Source organism: Eubalaena glacialis, chromosome 6 (genome assembly GCF_028564815.1).
Source record: "Eubalaena glacialis isolate mEubGla1 chromosome 6, mEubGla1.1.hap2.+ XY, whole genome shotgun sequence".
NCBI classification, from domain to species: Eukaryota; Metazoa; Chordata; class Mammalia; order Artiodactyla; family Balaenidae; genus Eubalaena; species Eubalaena glacialis.
This window is the reverse complement of record NC_083721.1, coordinates 11,412,489-11,427,269: the sequence shown is the minus strand read 5'-3', so window position 1 is coordinate 11,427,269 and position 14,781 is coordinate 11,412,489. Positions and strand designations below refer to the sequence as shown.

Genomic DNA, 14,781 nt, shown 5'->3' with positions numbered 1-14,781 from the left:
CAGAACCTTCTGTGCTAAAAAGGAAATGAATGATTAGGGAGATGGGGGTCACAGACCTTTTAAGCTTGAGACAAATAATAATCTCTCATGTGACAGAAGAAATAATAACTACTTGTTTGATGGAAGAAAGCTTTTTTTGTTTTGTTTTTTGTTCTGGGGTTTTGGTTCGATTTTACTAGATTAATTTTCCTTGTTTTTTATGAGTCAGTAAATAAGGAAGAGCAGCTTATTTAGCACACCAAGCATCCTTAGCGGCATAAAGAATTGAATGTCAGTGGTGAAACAATCCAGTCTGTTCTCAACTCATGTAAATATAATAGCCTTTCTGAATATTCTGTTTTTTCCCATAGAAGGAATACTATATTTGTATAAAATTTTTCTGCTATTTTAAAATAAAAATTTCTTGTAATGTTTAAAGATATTTCACCCCTAAAAGAAAAGACTTACTAGATGTAATGCTTATTACTAAGAGACCTTGAAGAGTGTAAGAACTGAACAATTAATAAATCGTCTGTTTGTGTATGTCACAGGCTGCAAAACGGGAGCTTGAAAGGCAACGACAGCTTGAATGGGAACGGAATCGAAGACAAGAACTATTAAATCAAAGAAACAAAGAACAAGAGGACATAGTTGTGCTGAAAGCAAAGAAAAAGACTTTGGAATTTGAATTAGAAGCTCTAGTGAGTAGTGTGATTATGCTTTGGGAATCTACTTACATTGAACCATTAAAATGCTAATAATTCTTATTATTTTTCATTTGTTAAAGAATGATAAGAAGCATCAACTAGAAGGAAAACTTCAAGATATCAGATGTCGATTGACAACCCAAAGGCAAGAAATTGAGAGCACAAACAAATCTAGAGAGTTGAGAATTGCTGAAATCACCCACCTACAACAACAATTACAGGTGAGAAAATATGTCCCTTAAAAGCTTTTTGGCTTACATTTTCTTTCTCTGATTCATCTTGTTCATTTATTCACTCAACAAACATCAAGCATCTAATAGGCACTGGGAAGCCAAGGTGAAGTAGACAAGGTCCTTGCCTGAAAATAGGTTGTCTAGTAACTCAGCACACTTGCTGAGACTGCGGCATGCCAGCTCAACGCAAGCTCTGGTAAGCACTGAGGATCCAGCAGTGGACAGCAGAGACAGGAACCCCACCCTCACGGAGCTTACCTTCTGTTTGCAGGGGAGACAAGCACTAATAAAATGACAAGTATGTAGTCTATTAGAAGATGAAAAGTTGCTCTGGAGAGCGAGTAGGGAAGAGAGTCCCCAGTAGTAAGGAGGGCTGTGATTTTGAGTAATGTGGTCAGGACAGACCTCTCTCTGAACATGCTTTTTGAGCAAAGACTTGAAAGAGATGAGTGGCTGAGCCATGTGAATATCTGGCAGAGCAAGTTATAGGTAGGGAAACAATAGTGCAGAAGACCTGAGGCTGTAGCTGGTCTCTGGGATGCCAGTTACAGCAAGGAGACCACTATGGTTGGAGCAAGTGAGGGCTGGATCACACAGGACCTATAGTCCATTCATGGGACTTTGGCTTTACCGAGATAAGCACAATAAAGAAGTGCAGTAAGTATATTAGGGGGAGTTCCAGAGATGTATGTATAGACAACAGTTGGAGACACAGTGGAGTACTCTAAGCAGTTCTACTTTCATTTTATTACCTATCCAACCTTGACCACCAAGTTGTTACAATATCACCTGGTTTGGTTTCAAGTGTTGAGCTAGGGGGGCATCAAATTCATGTAGATATTGTTCTGCATATCATCTTGAAAGATGATCAGTTTTGAGCATTGTGACTTTTTTTTTTGGTAAGTCATTTTAAGACCGCTGTGTTCTCAGAGACATTTTCTTTCTTTCTTTTTTATTTATTTATTTATTTATTTATTTAGGCTGTGTTGGGTCTTTGTTGCTGCACGCGGGCTTGCGCTAGTTGCAGCGAGCGGGGGCTACTCTTCATTGCGGTGCTCAGGCTTCTCATTGGGTGGCTTCTCTTGTTGTGGAGCACGGGCTCTAGGTACGCGGGCTCAGTAGTTGTGGCTCACGGGCTGTAGAGCACAGGCTCAGTAGTTGTGGTGCACGGGCTTAGTTGCTCCGTGGCATGTGGGATCTTCCCGGACCAGGGCTCGAACCTGTGTCCCCTGCATTGCCAGGTGGATTCTTAATCACTGTGCCACCAGGGAAGTCCCTTGAACATTGTGAGTTTTATTACAGCTTCTTCTTCTCTGCATGCTGTTTTTGAGATTTATGCATATTGTTGAGTGAATCAGTTGTTTGTTCCTTTTCATCACTGAGTAGTATTTCCTTATTTATCCCCTCACCTGTTGAGGGACATGTAGGTTTTTTTCCAGCTTGGGACTTTTTTTTTTTTTTTTTATTTACTTTTGGCCGCGTTGGGTCTTCATCCTAGGGTCTTCATTGCTGCGTGCAGGCCTTCTCTAGCTACAGCGAGCAGGGGCTACTCTTTGTTGCAGTGTGCGGGCTTCTCATTGCTGTGGCTTCTCTTGTTGCGGAGCATGGGCTCTCGGCGCGCAGGATTCAATAGTTGTGGCTTGCGGACTCAGTAGTTGTGGCTCACGGGCTCTAGAGCGCAGGCTCAGTAGTTGTGGTGCAAGGGCTCAGTTGCTCCACGGCACGTGAGATCTTCCCAGACCAGGGATCAAACCCATGTCCCCTGCACCAGCAGGCAGATTCCTAACCACCGCGCCACCAGGGAAGTCCCTGGTTTGGGACTTTTATGAATAAAGCTGCAGTGAGTATTTACTTATACATTTTTATGTGGAAATGTGTTTTATATCTCTTGGTTAAATTTTAGGAGTGGAATTACTATGTCATGTAAGTATGTGCTTAACCCTATCAGGAACTATCAAATTGTTTGCAAAGTGGTTGTACCATTTTACATTCTCACCAGGAGTGTATGAGTCCTTCAATTGTTCCTCATCCTTGTCAATACTTGGTTGCCATTATTTTTAATTTTAACATCTCTGGTGGGTGTGTAACGATATCTCATGTGGCTTTAATTTGCATTTTCCTGAAGGCTAATGATGTTGGGCGTTGTTTCATATGTGTATTAGTATGCATCTTCTTCTGTGTGTCTTTTGTGAAAAAATCTTTAGCTCATTTTTTAGTAGGTTGTTTAGCATATTATCAAAGTTCTTTATATATTCTTGTAAGAAGTCCTTTTTTTAAAAAATATTTTATTTATTTATTTATTTGGTTGTGCTGGGTCTTAGTTGTGTCAGGCAGGCTCCTTAGTTGCAGCTCACAGACTCCTTAGTTGTGGCTTGCTGGCTCCTTAGTTGCGGCACGTGTGCTCCTTAGTTGTGGCAGGAGGGCTCCTTAGTTGCGGCTTGCTGGCTCCTTAGTTGTGGCATGCAAACTCTTAGTTGCGGCATGCATGTGGGATCTAGTTCCCTGACCAGGGATTGAACCTGGGCCCCCTGCATTAGGGGTGTGGAATCTTAACCACTGCGCCACCAGGGAAGTCCCAGAAGTCCTTTGTCAGATAGATGTTTTGCAAACATTTTCGCCCAGCCTGTCACTTACCTTTTCATTTTTGTAATGGTGTTCTTTAAAGAGCAGACGTGTTTAATTTTGGTAAAGTTCAATTTATTCATTTTTTTCTTTTATGGTTTACACTTTCCGTGTTCAATGCAAGAAATCTTTGACTATCCCAAGGTTGCAAATATTTTCTCTTATCTTCTCTTCCAGAAGTTTTACCCTTTTATATTACATGTTTAGGTCTGTGATCCATTTCAGGTTCATTTTTACTTAAGTGTAAGGTAAGGGGTGAGGTTCATTTTTTTCCATACCAACACCCAGTTGTTCTAGCAACATTTATTAAAAACACTGTCCTTTTCCCCCAGTGAATTGCCTTGGTAGCTTGTTGATAATCAATTAACCACATTTGTAAAAAATCTTTTCTAGATTCTCTTCTGTTCCTTTAATCTATGTCTGTCCTTTCACCAGTATTTCACTGTTGATAATTTTAGTTTTATAATAATTTTTGAAATCAGGTAGTGTGAGTTCTTCAATATTTTTCTTTTTCAAATTATTTTGGCTATTTTAGGTCCTTTATATTTCCACAGAAGCTTTTAAAATCATCATGTCAGTTTTTACAAAAGTACTTAGAGTTTTTATTGGAATTCCATTGAATTTATAGATCAGTATGGGAAGAATTGACATCTTAACAATATTGAGTCTTAATAGTATATCTCTTAATTTTATTTGGGTTGTTATAAATTTCTTACAGCAGTGTTTTGTAGTTTTCAGTGTACAAGTCTTGTACATATTTTGTAAAGTTTAGCCCTAATTATTTCAAGGTTTTTGATGCTTTTGTGTATTACATATTTTAATTTCAATTTACAGTTGTTTGATGCCAGTATATAGAAACAGAGTTCATTTTTATATATTGACATTATATGTGTGATATTGCCTAACTCATTTATTAGTTCTAATAGCTTTATTGTAGCTTCCTTAGAATTTCTACATGCATAAACATTGTGAATAAGGATAACTTTATTTCTTCTTTTTCTTTTTTTAAAAAATATTTATTTATTTATTCATTTGGTTGCACCAGGTCTTAGTTGCGGCAGGCGGGCTCCTCAGTTGTGGCATGCGAACTCTTAGTTGCGGCATGCATGTGGGTTCTAGTTCCCTGACCAGGGGTTGAACCTGGGCCCCCTGCATTGGGAGCGTGGAGTCTTAACCACTGCGCCACCATAACTTTATTTTTTTTCCAATCTATACGCCTTTTATTTCTTTTTTTGTCTTAACTGCATTGATTACAACCTCTAGTACTATGTTGAATAGAAGTGGTGAGAGTCTTGTTCTTATCTTAGGGGCAAAGCATTCAGTCTCTCACCATGAAGTATGATGTTAACTGTAGGTTTTTTTTGATTGATGCCCTTTATTAGGGTGAGGGACTTCCCTTTTGTTCCTTGTTTGCTGACAGTTTTTATCATGAACGAGTGTTGAATTGGGTCATATTCTTTTTTCCTGCATTTATTGAGATGTTTATGTGGTTTTTTTCTCCTCTATTTTGTTAATATGGTGATATTTGAATGTTAGTCAACCTTCCATTCTTGGGGTAAACTGCACTTGGTCATGGTGTATTATTGTTTAACAAACATTTTGCTGGATTCAGCTTGCTGTTATTAGGGGTCTCTTTATTGAAATTCATGAAGGATATCAGTTTATCAATTTCTTGTAATGTCCTTGTCTAGCTTTGGTATCAGAGTAATAAATAAGAAACTAAGTTGTAGGGTATTCTTTTCTCTTTTAGTTTCTAAAAATATAGGATGGTAGTCTTTCCTTGATATCTGTGGGGACACTAGTTCCAAGTTGCCTGAGGATACCAAAATCTGTGGGTGCTCAAGTCCTTTATATAAAACGGATAGTACAGTAGTCCTTCCATATCCGCGTATTTATTTTTATTTATTTATTTTTTTTTAAAGTTTTTTGTTTTGTTTTGTTTAATTAATTAATTTTATTTTATTTATTTTATTTTTGGCTGCATTGGGTCTTCGCTGCTGTGCGCGGGCTTTCTCTAGTTGCGGGGAGCGGGGGCTACTCTTCGTTGCGGTGCGCAGGCTTCTCCTTGTGGTGGCTTCTCATTGTGGAGCATGGGCTCTAGGCGTGTGGGCTTCAGTAGTTGTGGCACATGGGCTCAGTAGTTGTGGCTCACTGGCTCTAGAGCACAGGCTCAGTAGTTGTGGCGCACAGGCTTAGTTGCTCTGCGGCATGTGGGATCTTCCCAGACCAGGGCTCGAACCCGTGTCCCCTGCATTGGCAGGCGGATTCTTAACCACTGTGCCACCAGGGAAGCCCCCATATCCGCGTATTTAGATTGAAATTCGATCCTAGGCTGGTTGAATCCAGATAGGGTGGACTGACTGTAGTGGTAGCTACCATTTATCGAAGGCCTGGCATGTGCCAGGTGTGCTCAGTGCTAAGACCTTAATGTGGATATTTAATAGAGTCCCACAATAATCTGGTAAGGACACTATCATTACTCTCATGTTATACGTGAGAAAGTGAAGATTCGAGAAGGGAACATTCTAGAATCAGTTTCTGGCATTCAGTTCCTAGCTGGGAAACAGGAATCCAAATTCGAATCCAGATCTATGTGACTTCAAGACTTTACTTCCAACCTTGACACTACACTGCCTTCCTAGCTAACCCCATCAGCTTGTCTCTTAAAATCCTGTATATTTCTATAAAACTTTCTCTCACCTCCTGGAATAGTTATCAGGTTCCAGCATCAGATCAGTTGGTCCAAATGTGCAGATTAAAGGATTCGGGAGGCCGATTGCACTATGCCATTTTAATATAAGGGATTTGAGCAATCTCAGATTTTGCTGTTGAGGGGATCCTGGAACCAATCCCCCATGGATACCAAGGGATAACTGTATTTCTTCCTTAAATTTTTGGTGGCATTCACTAGTGAAGCCTTCTGGGTCTGGAGTTTTGTTTGTGGTAGAACTTTTAATTGCAAAATTTATTCAACAGATATTGACACAAGGCTATTCCAGTTTTCTATTTGTTCTTTGGTCTGTTTTGATAATTTATATCGTGCAATGAATTTGAACATTTCATCTAAGTTAACAAATTTATTTGTATAAAATGGTTTATAATATTCTCTTATTATTCTTTTCAAGTCTGTAGTATCTGTAGTGATGTTACTTCTTTCATTCCTGATATTGGGAATTTGTATCTTTTCTCTCCCACTCCAACTCCTTCTCTCCTTCTTTCTTCTCTCCCTCCCCTTTCTCCTTCTCTTCCTCCTCTCCCTTCCCCTCCTTCTCCTTTACTCCATCAATCTAGCAAGGAGCATATTGGGTTTATTGATTGATTTTTTTAAAAAAGGTTTTGGTTTTATGGATTTTTTTTTTTCTCTGTGGTGTATCTGTTTTCTATTTCATTGACTTAGGCTTGTTATTATTTCCTTCCATCTCTTTATTTTGGGTTTAATTTGCTTTTTTCTAGCCTTGTAAGGAGGAAGCTCAAATTATTGAATTTGGATCTTTCTTCTTTTCTGATAATGTATAACATTTTAAGCTATATAATTCCTTCAAAGCATTGTCATAGCCATATGAATATGTTGTATTTTTAAATCCACTCAATTCAAAACCTTTTTTAAAATTTCCTTTGTCATTTCTTTGATGGGTTATTTAGAATTATGCTGTTTAGTTTCCAAATGCTTGGATTTTTTTCCATTTGTCTTATTGATTTCTGATTTATTTATGGTATGATCTGTGAACATACTCTATATGATTTTAACCCTTTTAAGTTTATTGAGACTTATGGCCCAGCATTTGATCTGTCTTGGTGAATATTCCATGTGCACTTGTAAAGAATGTGTACTCTGTTGAAGTTGGGTAGGGTGTCTTGTAAATGTCAGTCGATCAAGTTGATGTCATTCATGTCTTCTGTGTCCTTACTGATTATCACTGAAGTCCTAATCAATTTGAGATATTAGGATATGACATATAATGTAAATAGTATCAGAAGTTCACTGCTAGAAATTGTTTGAAAATATTTTAAAATGCATACACCTTTTAAAAGTGTATTCTTTTCTGTGGTAACTGTTTTTCTGTGTCTTTCATTAACTATTTATGAGAAGTTTCATAAAATATTCCGTTGAAAATTTAGGAGTGAAGGCCATGTGTTTGTTTATTATCTCACTGAATGCTCTGTGTCCAAACATATTTTTATTATTTAAGATTGATGCTTAGGATAGTCAGTTATTGATAATAAAATACCAGTCAAGTTTCCTGAAAAAGTAGTGAAGTTAAAAATAATACGTTGTTTGAAGAAAGGCAGGTACATAGTAGGCAGCGAGAAATCGGTTTCCTTTCTTTAAATTCTTGCTCTGCAAATGAGTCAGGTAGCCCTTCATATTGGTTTGACCTATTTTCGAAACTCAGGTAGTCCATTTAAAAGTAACGTTTAAATAAGTGAAACAATCTGAGTGATCTGAGCCAGGCTTCATCTTGATCCTTCATTGTTTGTCCTGGTTCAGCAAAGAATCTTTGGGGTTGGGTAAGAGGCCTTGCCTTAATTTAGCAAGGAGAACAAGAGGAGAAGCTTAGTTGGCTATGCTTTTTTGGGAAAATGATGGATTTTTATATTCTGTTTTGTTCAAATTTTGGGGGATGGGAGGTATATGTGTTTGTGTGGATTATTCATATGAGAAGATGCTACCAAATCCTGTCCATTGAGCTGTATCTACTGTTCAGACATACAGTACACAAAGATTTATTACATACAAGCCAGTCTGTATCTAAAGGTGGCTGTTCCAGAAAGGGACTGGTTCTTAGCTTCTAGTGAAAATTTTTAATTGACATTTTTATTTTTTCAAACCAAAAGTTAATATACAGAGATTTTTTTCTCAAATCAAAGTAAAAATAAAAGTCAAATATTCCTTAATAAAGACAGGAAAATCTGTCCTTTTTCTAAAATGTGTAGAAACTATATTGAATAATTTCAGCTGAACTTAGGCAAAAACAATTGCTTGTCAAGCCACCCATGAAAACTCCAAATAGCCTTGTACAATGTGGTTTAGCTTTTATCTATGTCAGTTAAAAAATAGTTGGTTCAAGATTTTTGTGTAGCTGTTTAAAATTGTGCCTCTATCCTGAGTGTTGGACAAACATATATGGCAGCTAAGATTCTAATTGTTAAAAGTCCTTTTTTGATTTCTGTTTCCAACTTCAGGTATATGGTAATCCAGTTCTACCCTATTAAGGCTCAAAGTTCAGGACAGAACAGTTCCTGTTTAAACTACTGAGTCACTTTGCAAACAGCAGGGTCACTGCATTTGCATTTGATCCCAGTGCAATTGAGAGATCATTGCTTTCCATTTTCTCTGCCGAGTTGTGAAACCACCCTGACAGTTTCACTGTAGAGGATTCAGGTTGAGATTAGGAGAGTCTTTGAGGGATGAGAAAACATGGTAGTTTTCTCCATCATTCATTGCTGTGTTCTCTTTCTCTCCTAGGAGTCTCAGCAAATGCTTGGAAGACTTATTCCAGAAAAACAGATGCTCAATGACCAATTAAAACAAGTTCAGCAGAATAGTTTGCACAGTAGGTGTTTTATAAAAGTTGACTTTTTTCCTTTTTACTGGCAAGAATTTTCTTTTTTTTTTTTTTTTTTTTTTTTTTTTAAATTTATTTATTTATTTATTTATTTATCTATGGCTGTGTTGGGTCTTCGCTTCTGTGCGAGGGCTTTCTCCAGTTGCGGCAAGCGGGGGCCACTCTTCATCGCGGTGCGCGGGCCTCTCACTGTCGCAGCCTCTCTTGTTGTGGAGCACAGGCTCCAGACACGCAGGCTCAGTAGTTGTGGCTCACGGGCCCAGTCGCTCCGCGGCATGTGGGATCTTCCCAGACCAGGGCTTGAACCCGTGTCCCCTGCATTGGCAGGCGGATTCTCAACCACTGCGCCACCAGGGAAGCCCCCAAGAATTTTCTTAATTGAAATGAGAACGTTAAAAACCATTTTTCCTCACTGCCAGTTTGTTTTTCTTATCTTGCAATGTTTGTCTAAAACAGGAGATTCACTTCTTACACTGAAAAGAGCCTTAGAAGCAAAAGAACTAGCTCGGCAGCAGCTACGAGACCAACTGGATGAAGTGGAGAAAGAAACTAGATCAAAACTACAGGAGATTGATATTTTCAATAATCAGCTGAAGGTAACTATTCTGTCTGTGCCTACATGTATGTCTTACTTTTTAATTTTTCTAACTGGCCAGATGATTAGTTGATATTTGATCCCAGGCAGAAAAATTTATTAGGCTGGTTTGTCAGCCTTCATGAAAGCCTTCACATTTATGGATAAACATTAAACAATCTAAGTTGAATTTTTCTCCTTTAAAATATAAAAATGAATTTGGCATCTCTAAATTAGGGCTGAGTGAATGGCCCCAATATGACATCTGTCTTTTACCTGAATTACATTTTTACACATCTTCATCCTTTTGTCTATTGAGAACTACATCAAGTTGAATTTCCAAAAGCTAGGCTCCAAAAGCTTCATCTTTCTTATGTTCTTTGAAGACTACGGAAAAGGAACTGTTGTCTCTTTTAAAACTAAGAATTTTTCTTCCACTTCTCACCTTCAAGATTGTACTTGAATATAAATCTTTATTTTGTCACCTCACATTTTAAAATATTATTGTTTAATGGAGTAATTGCTTTTGTCTTTGTGGCAGAAGTGGTGTATGGTTTTGTCATATTTACACAGTAAAACTCAGGAAAATGCCAAAGCTCTTAGGGAATGTAAAAGTAGTTAGATCACAGCCTTTTTCTGATTTGGTGCTTTGATTTAACTTTAGAACTTTATCATCTTAAGAATGATTATTATCTTGTAATAAAATATCTTGGAGTGCAAACAGCTCATTTCCTATCAATAACAATCATATACTTTAGATTTAAGTAGATATTGGAGTTTTTAATCAGTTATGTTCTTATAAAAAGTTGGATTTTACACTTGTTTTTCTCAAATATTTTCTTTTTCCGACCTAAAATCCTTTATACTTGATTCTGACCAATGTAGCTTTTGACACTAGGAAAAAGTTAAAATCCTATTCTTCATTAGTAGAAATAGAAAAACAAATTAGAAAGCATATTTGAGATTTTTAGTTGACTTTTGAAGTGTGATTCTAGGCCAAATTGTCTAGACATTTGAGTTTGAGGTATTTGTACTGTTTTCTCAGAGTAATAAGTAATAAGCTTTTCTCAATTATACAATTCCAGGAAAGTGATCTTAGGGGAAATATTATTTGAGTAAATTTAGTGTTTGGGGGTTTTTTTTGCTTTCATGCTTACACAGAATATGTATTTGTGTGCATGTGTGTATGTACTATATATATTTTTTCTATGTTTGTACACATATGATTGTGTCACATGTAAGTATTGAAAGTACAGCTATCAGTTCTCCTTCTCTAGAATAAGTACAATAGAAACATGTTAACTCTCTTATGACTTGTCACAATTTCAAGCAAAAGGAATATGGCACTAGTGCAAGCTTGTAGTCCTTTTTAATAGTCTCTTGGATTATAAACTGTTAAGTATTCAGGTATCTTCTGAACCCAGGCAGTACTCTAGATTTCTGCCTTAATCTTAAGATTCCTTTCTATAGAAGTTCGACCCAAAACAAGGTTCACACATTTTAGAAAATGATACTCTGATGAATTCCCTGGCAGTCCAGTGGTTAAGACTCGGCACTCTCACTGCCAGGGGTCCAGGTTCGATCCCTGGTTGGGAAACTAAGATCCCACAAGCTGCAGTGTGGCAAGAAAGAAAGAGAGAGAGAGAGGAAGGGAGGGAGGAAGGGAGGAAGGGGTACTCTGGTGGATGATTTTTTTTTGGTTGCACTGGGTCTTAGTTCTGGCAGGTGGACTCCTTAGTTGCGGCTCCAGGGCTCCTTAGTTGCAGCATGCAAACTCTTAGTTGTGGCATGCATGTGGGATCTTGTTCCCTGACCAGGGATCGAACCTGGGTCCCCTGCATTGGGAGCACGGAGTCTTATGCACTGCGCCACCCGGGAAGTGTCCCTGGTGGGTGATTTTTGATAATGCCTAGATGACTTACAGATTATTTTGGCTGTATTTAGGCTATTGAATTACTGTTGTCATTGCTATAGAGAACACCCTTGAAATGTGGCGTTTGTCACTCTTACTGTGTTTAGTTGACTAATGCTGCCTTCAGTATCAGAGAGTTGCTTATACAAAGGCTAATTTTTTTTAAAATTTTATTTATTTATTTTATTTATGGCTGTGTTGGGTCTTCGTTTCTGCGCGAGGGCTCTCTCCAGTTGTGGCAAGCGGGGGCCACTTTTCATCGTGGTGCGCGGGCCTCTCACTATCGCGGCCTCTCTTGTTGTGGAGCACAGGCTCCAGATGCGCAGGCTCAGCAATTGTGGCTCACGGGCCCAGTTGCTCCGCGGCACGTGGAATCCTCCCAGACCAGGGCTCGAATCCGTGTCCCCTGCACTGGCAGGCAGATTCTCAACCACTGCGCCACCAGGGAAGCCCCCCAAAGGCTAATTTTTTTAGCCCTTTATTCCACTAGCCCCTTTTCCAAATATACTTATTTTTAAAATAAGAACATTCCTTTCTGTTGTAATTTTTATTTTAGCTTTCCATTATTACTTTAAATTTAAGTCAATGTGGAGAGTAAAAAAAAGAAAATCACAAACCAGTATGTAGCTATATTGTTTTGTTATTTAAAACTCGTTTGGAGGACTTAGTGACTATATTATGTTACCTGACGGTTATTATTTCTATTATTCCTCTCAAACCTGGTGAGACCAAAGCAGAAACAGTTACACTGAAGAATCAAAAGATTTATAATTTGATTGAGACAACTCAGAGGCAGATTTAAGTAACTATTGAGTATCTCCTGCCAATTTTTCTTTGTTGTAGTCACCTTGGAGAATATGAAGCCTTTTTTTTTTTTTTTCCGACTTTAGAGCATATATTCACAGCAGCTATAGTTTCTTGTGATGGACCAAGAGAGCCACATTCTGACCCTTTGGGATTTCTTCCATGTCTCCCTTGATACAGCAGTGCCTTTACAGCATCCTCACTAATGATGCAAAAATTACTTCTACCTTGCTGACAGTGAAACAGTTCAACTGCCCAGTCATTCCACACATCGTATTTGATGGTGTGAATTTGCTCCATCCTAAACCTTCCTCTCCTAAAAGGAAACCAGCCTGGAGAGTATAGAAAAGAAATTCAGACTTAGTTTTGTTTTATATTCGTATAGAGTGTTCATCTAGAGAAAGAAAGTTTAATTCACTCATTATCAACTAATATGGTGACACTGGAGAAATACCTTATGGAGTGCAAAGTTTTAAAGTTAGTTGATCGGAACATTAAACCTATATTCAATGGCTGGCTTCGTAAATGAGGGTTCCGTTTAGCAAAATCCAACTCTCATAGTTCCTTTGATACAAAACTACTTACAATAAGCCATTCACTTCTTTTGATGCACACTCAAGGTCATGTCCAGTTACTTAGGGATAAGGTCATGTAGGGAACAATAGCACCCTGCTTTAGCCCAGATTCTTAAGCATAAGACTGGGATTGGGAAGTATAATTATATTTAGTTTCTTGAATGAGAAAGAGTTTAGAGAGTAGGTATGCTTTTTCCTTTTATTCTTTCTTTAATATGCAGTCTGGATTAGTTCTATCTACCAGATGTCTAGTTGAGATTCATTCTTTGGAGAATCTCTCCTTTTTTCTTCAGTTAAACAAGAACTACACTTATGCCTCCTAATTCAATATCTGATAACCAATGATGGAAATACTCAAGGCATTAATTAAAGAGGAAAACAATTACTTTTGCAGTTACATTAACAGGTATTTGTTTCATATTGGTAGCAACCTACTGAAAATATAAAGCTTACTTCAGTTCTGGGGAAGTGTTATTCAGGGCTGTGGAACATAAGGTCTCTAGAATCTTGGACCTTTACATTTCTATCTGATCTCATGGAAATTGAGGACTCTTTTTTTCCTTTTAGAAAAGGCTATTTTTCCATGCATTTTAGTAGATATCTTCCTTATAGATACGATATTTATGTTTTCCAAAATTGATCCCAAGACATAAGTGTCTTTCTAATTTATCAACCAAAGCGAAGAATTACTTAAAAAAGGAAACAGAGGGAATAAACTTGGCTTTTGTAGGTTTAGCAAAAAGGGGGGAAATGATAGCACTCTGATATTGAAGCTTTTGTGCTCAAATTCCCAATTGATAGATTTTGTATTTTTACTGCCTTTTGTGTGAACAGTAAATTTTTAATGATCAAATGAAAAATTTAACCAATGATTTAACTAGGAATAATTGATTTTGTTAGTAATTATTGCCAGGATTGCCCTTCTTGAAGTAGCTTTAATTCAGTGGACCAAATTTGTTTACCAAATTTTCTGCTTTTAAAATGTGTTATATATGCAGCAAATATTTCTCATGCTAAGGAATCAAAAGTCTTCTCATATTCATGGCCTAGAAACATCAATTTAAAATTATTGATTATTGGGACTTCCCTGGTGGCACAGTGGTTAAGAGTCCGCCTGCCAATGCAGGGGACACGGGTTTGAGCCCTGGTCCGGGAAGATCCCACATACCACGGAGCAACTAAGCCCGTGTGCCACAACTACTGAGCCTGTGCTCTGGAGCCCGCGAGCCACAACTATTGAGTCTGTGTGCCACAACTACTGAAGCCTGCGTGCCTAGAGCCCATGCTCCTCAACAAGAGAAGCCTGCGCACCGCATCAAAGAGTAGCCCCCGCTCGCCGCAACTAGAGAAAGCCCGCGTGCAGCAACGAAGACCCAACGCAGCCAAAAATAAAAATAAATAAATAAATAAATTTATTAAAAAAATAAAATTATCACTTATCTATGACTTTTCTCTTTTTACCTTGTTTTACAGGAAAATCAAAGCTCTCGACATTTTTTGGAGAACCTGTCTGCCTTTTAGGCACATAGAATCATTCTGATAGTCATTTTTCTTATTTACAGTGCTTAGCTATAGGTGTAAAATTGTGGCTCTAACAAGTGTCAAATACCATTACCAGTAGGGACTTTTTAGACAGCAGCGTTTGACCGCTTGCCTTTGGCAATGTTAGTAGTTACTGTAACAGTTTTCCTTGGCCCTGATAGCTTAATGTTCCATATTTTAATGACCACCATGATACAGAGCAGCAACGTAAAGTACAGCTTATAGTTTTCAGGGCTCCATTGTCAGCCAAATAAAGAGAATCCACG

The 14,781-nt window shown here is 37.9% G+C and overlaps 1 protein-coding gene across 4 annotated transcripts in view; it reads left to right on the top strand.

The window, feature by feature from the left end:
* The window catches only part of ITSN1 (intersectin 1), a 219,550-nt gene that overhangs the window by 103,575 nt on the left and 101,194 nt on the right, over window positions 1-14,781 (top strand). For all 4 annotated transcript variants that reach the window (XM_061193965.1, XM_061193962.1, XM_061193964.1 and 1 more), the window contains 4 exons: window positions 531-680; window positions 767-907; window positions 9,009-9,096; window positions 9,565-9,704. In XM_061193965.1, coding sequence (XP_061049948.1) covers window positions 531-680; window positions 767-907; window positions 9,009-9,096; window positions 9,565-9,704 — 519 coding nt within the window. The remainder of the gene's footprint in view (window positions 1-530; window positions 681-766; window positions 908-9,008; window positions 9,097-9,564; window positions 9,705-14,781) is intronic.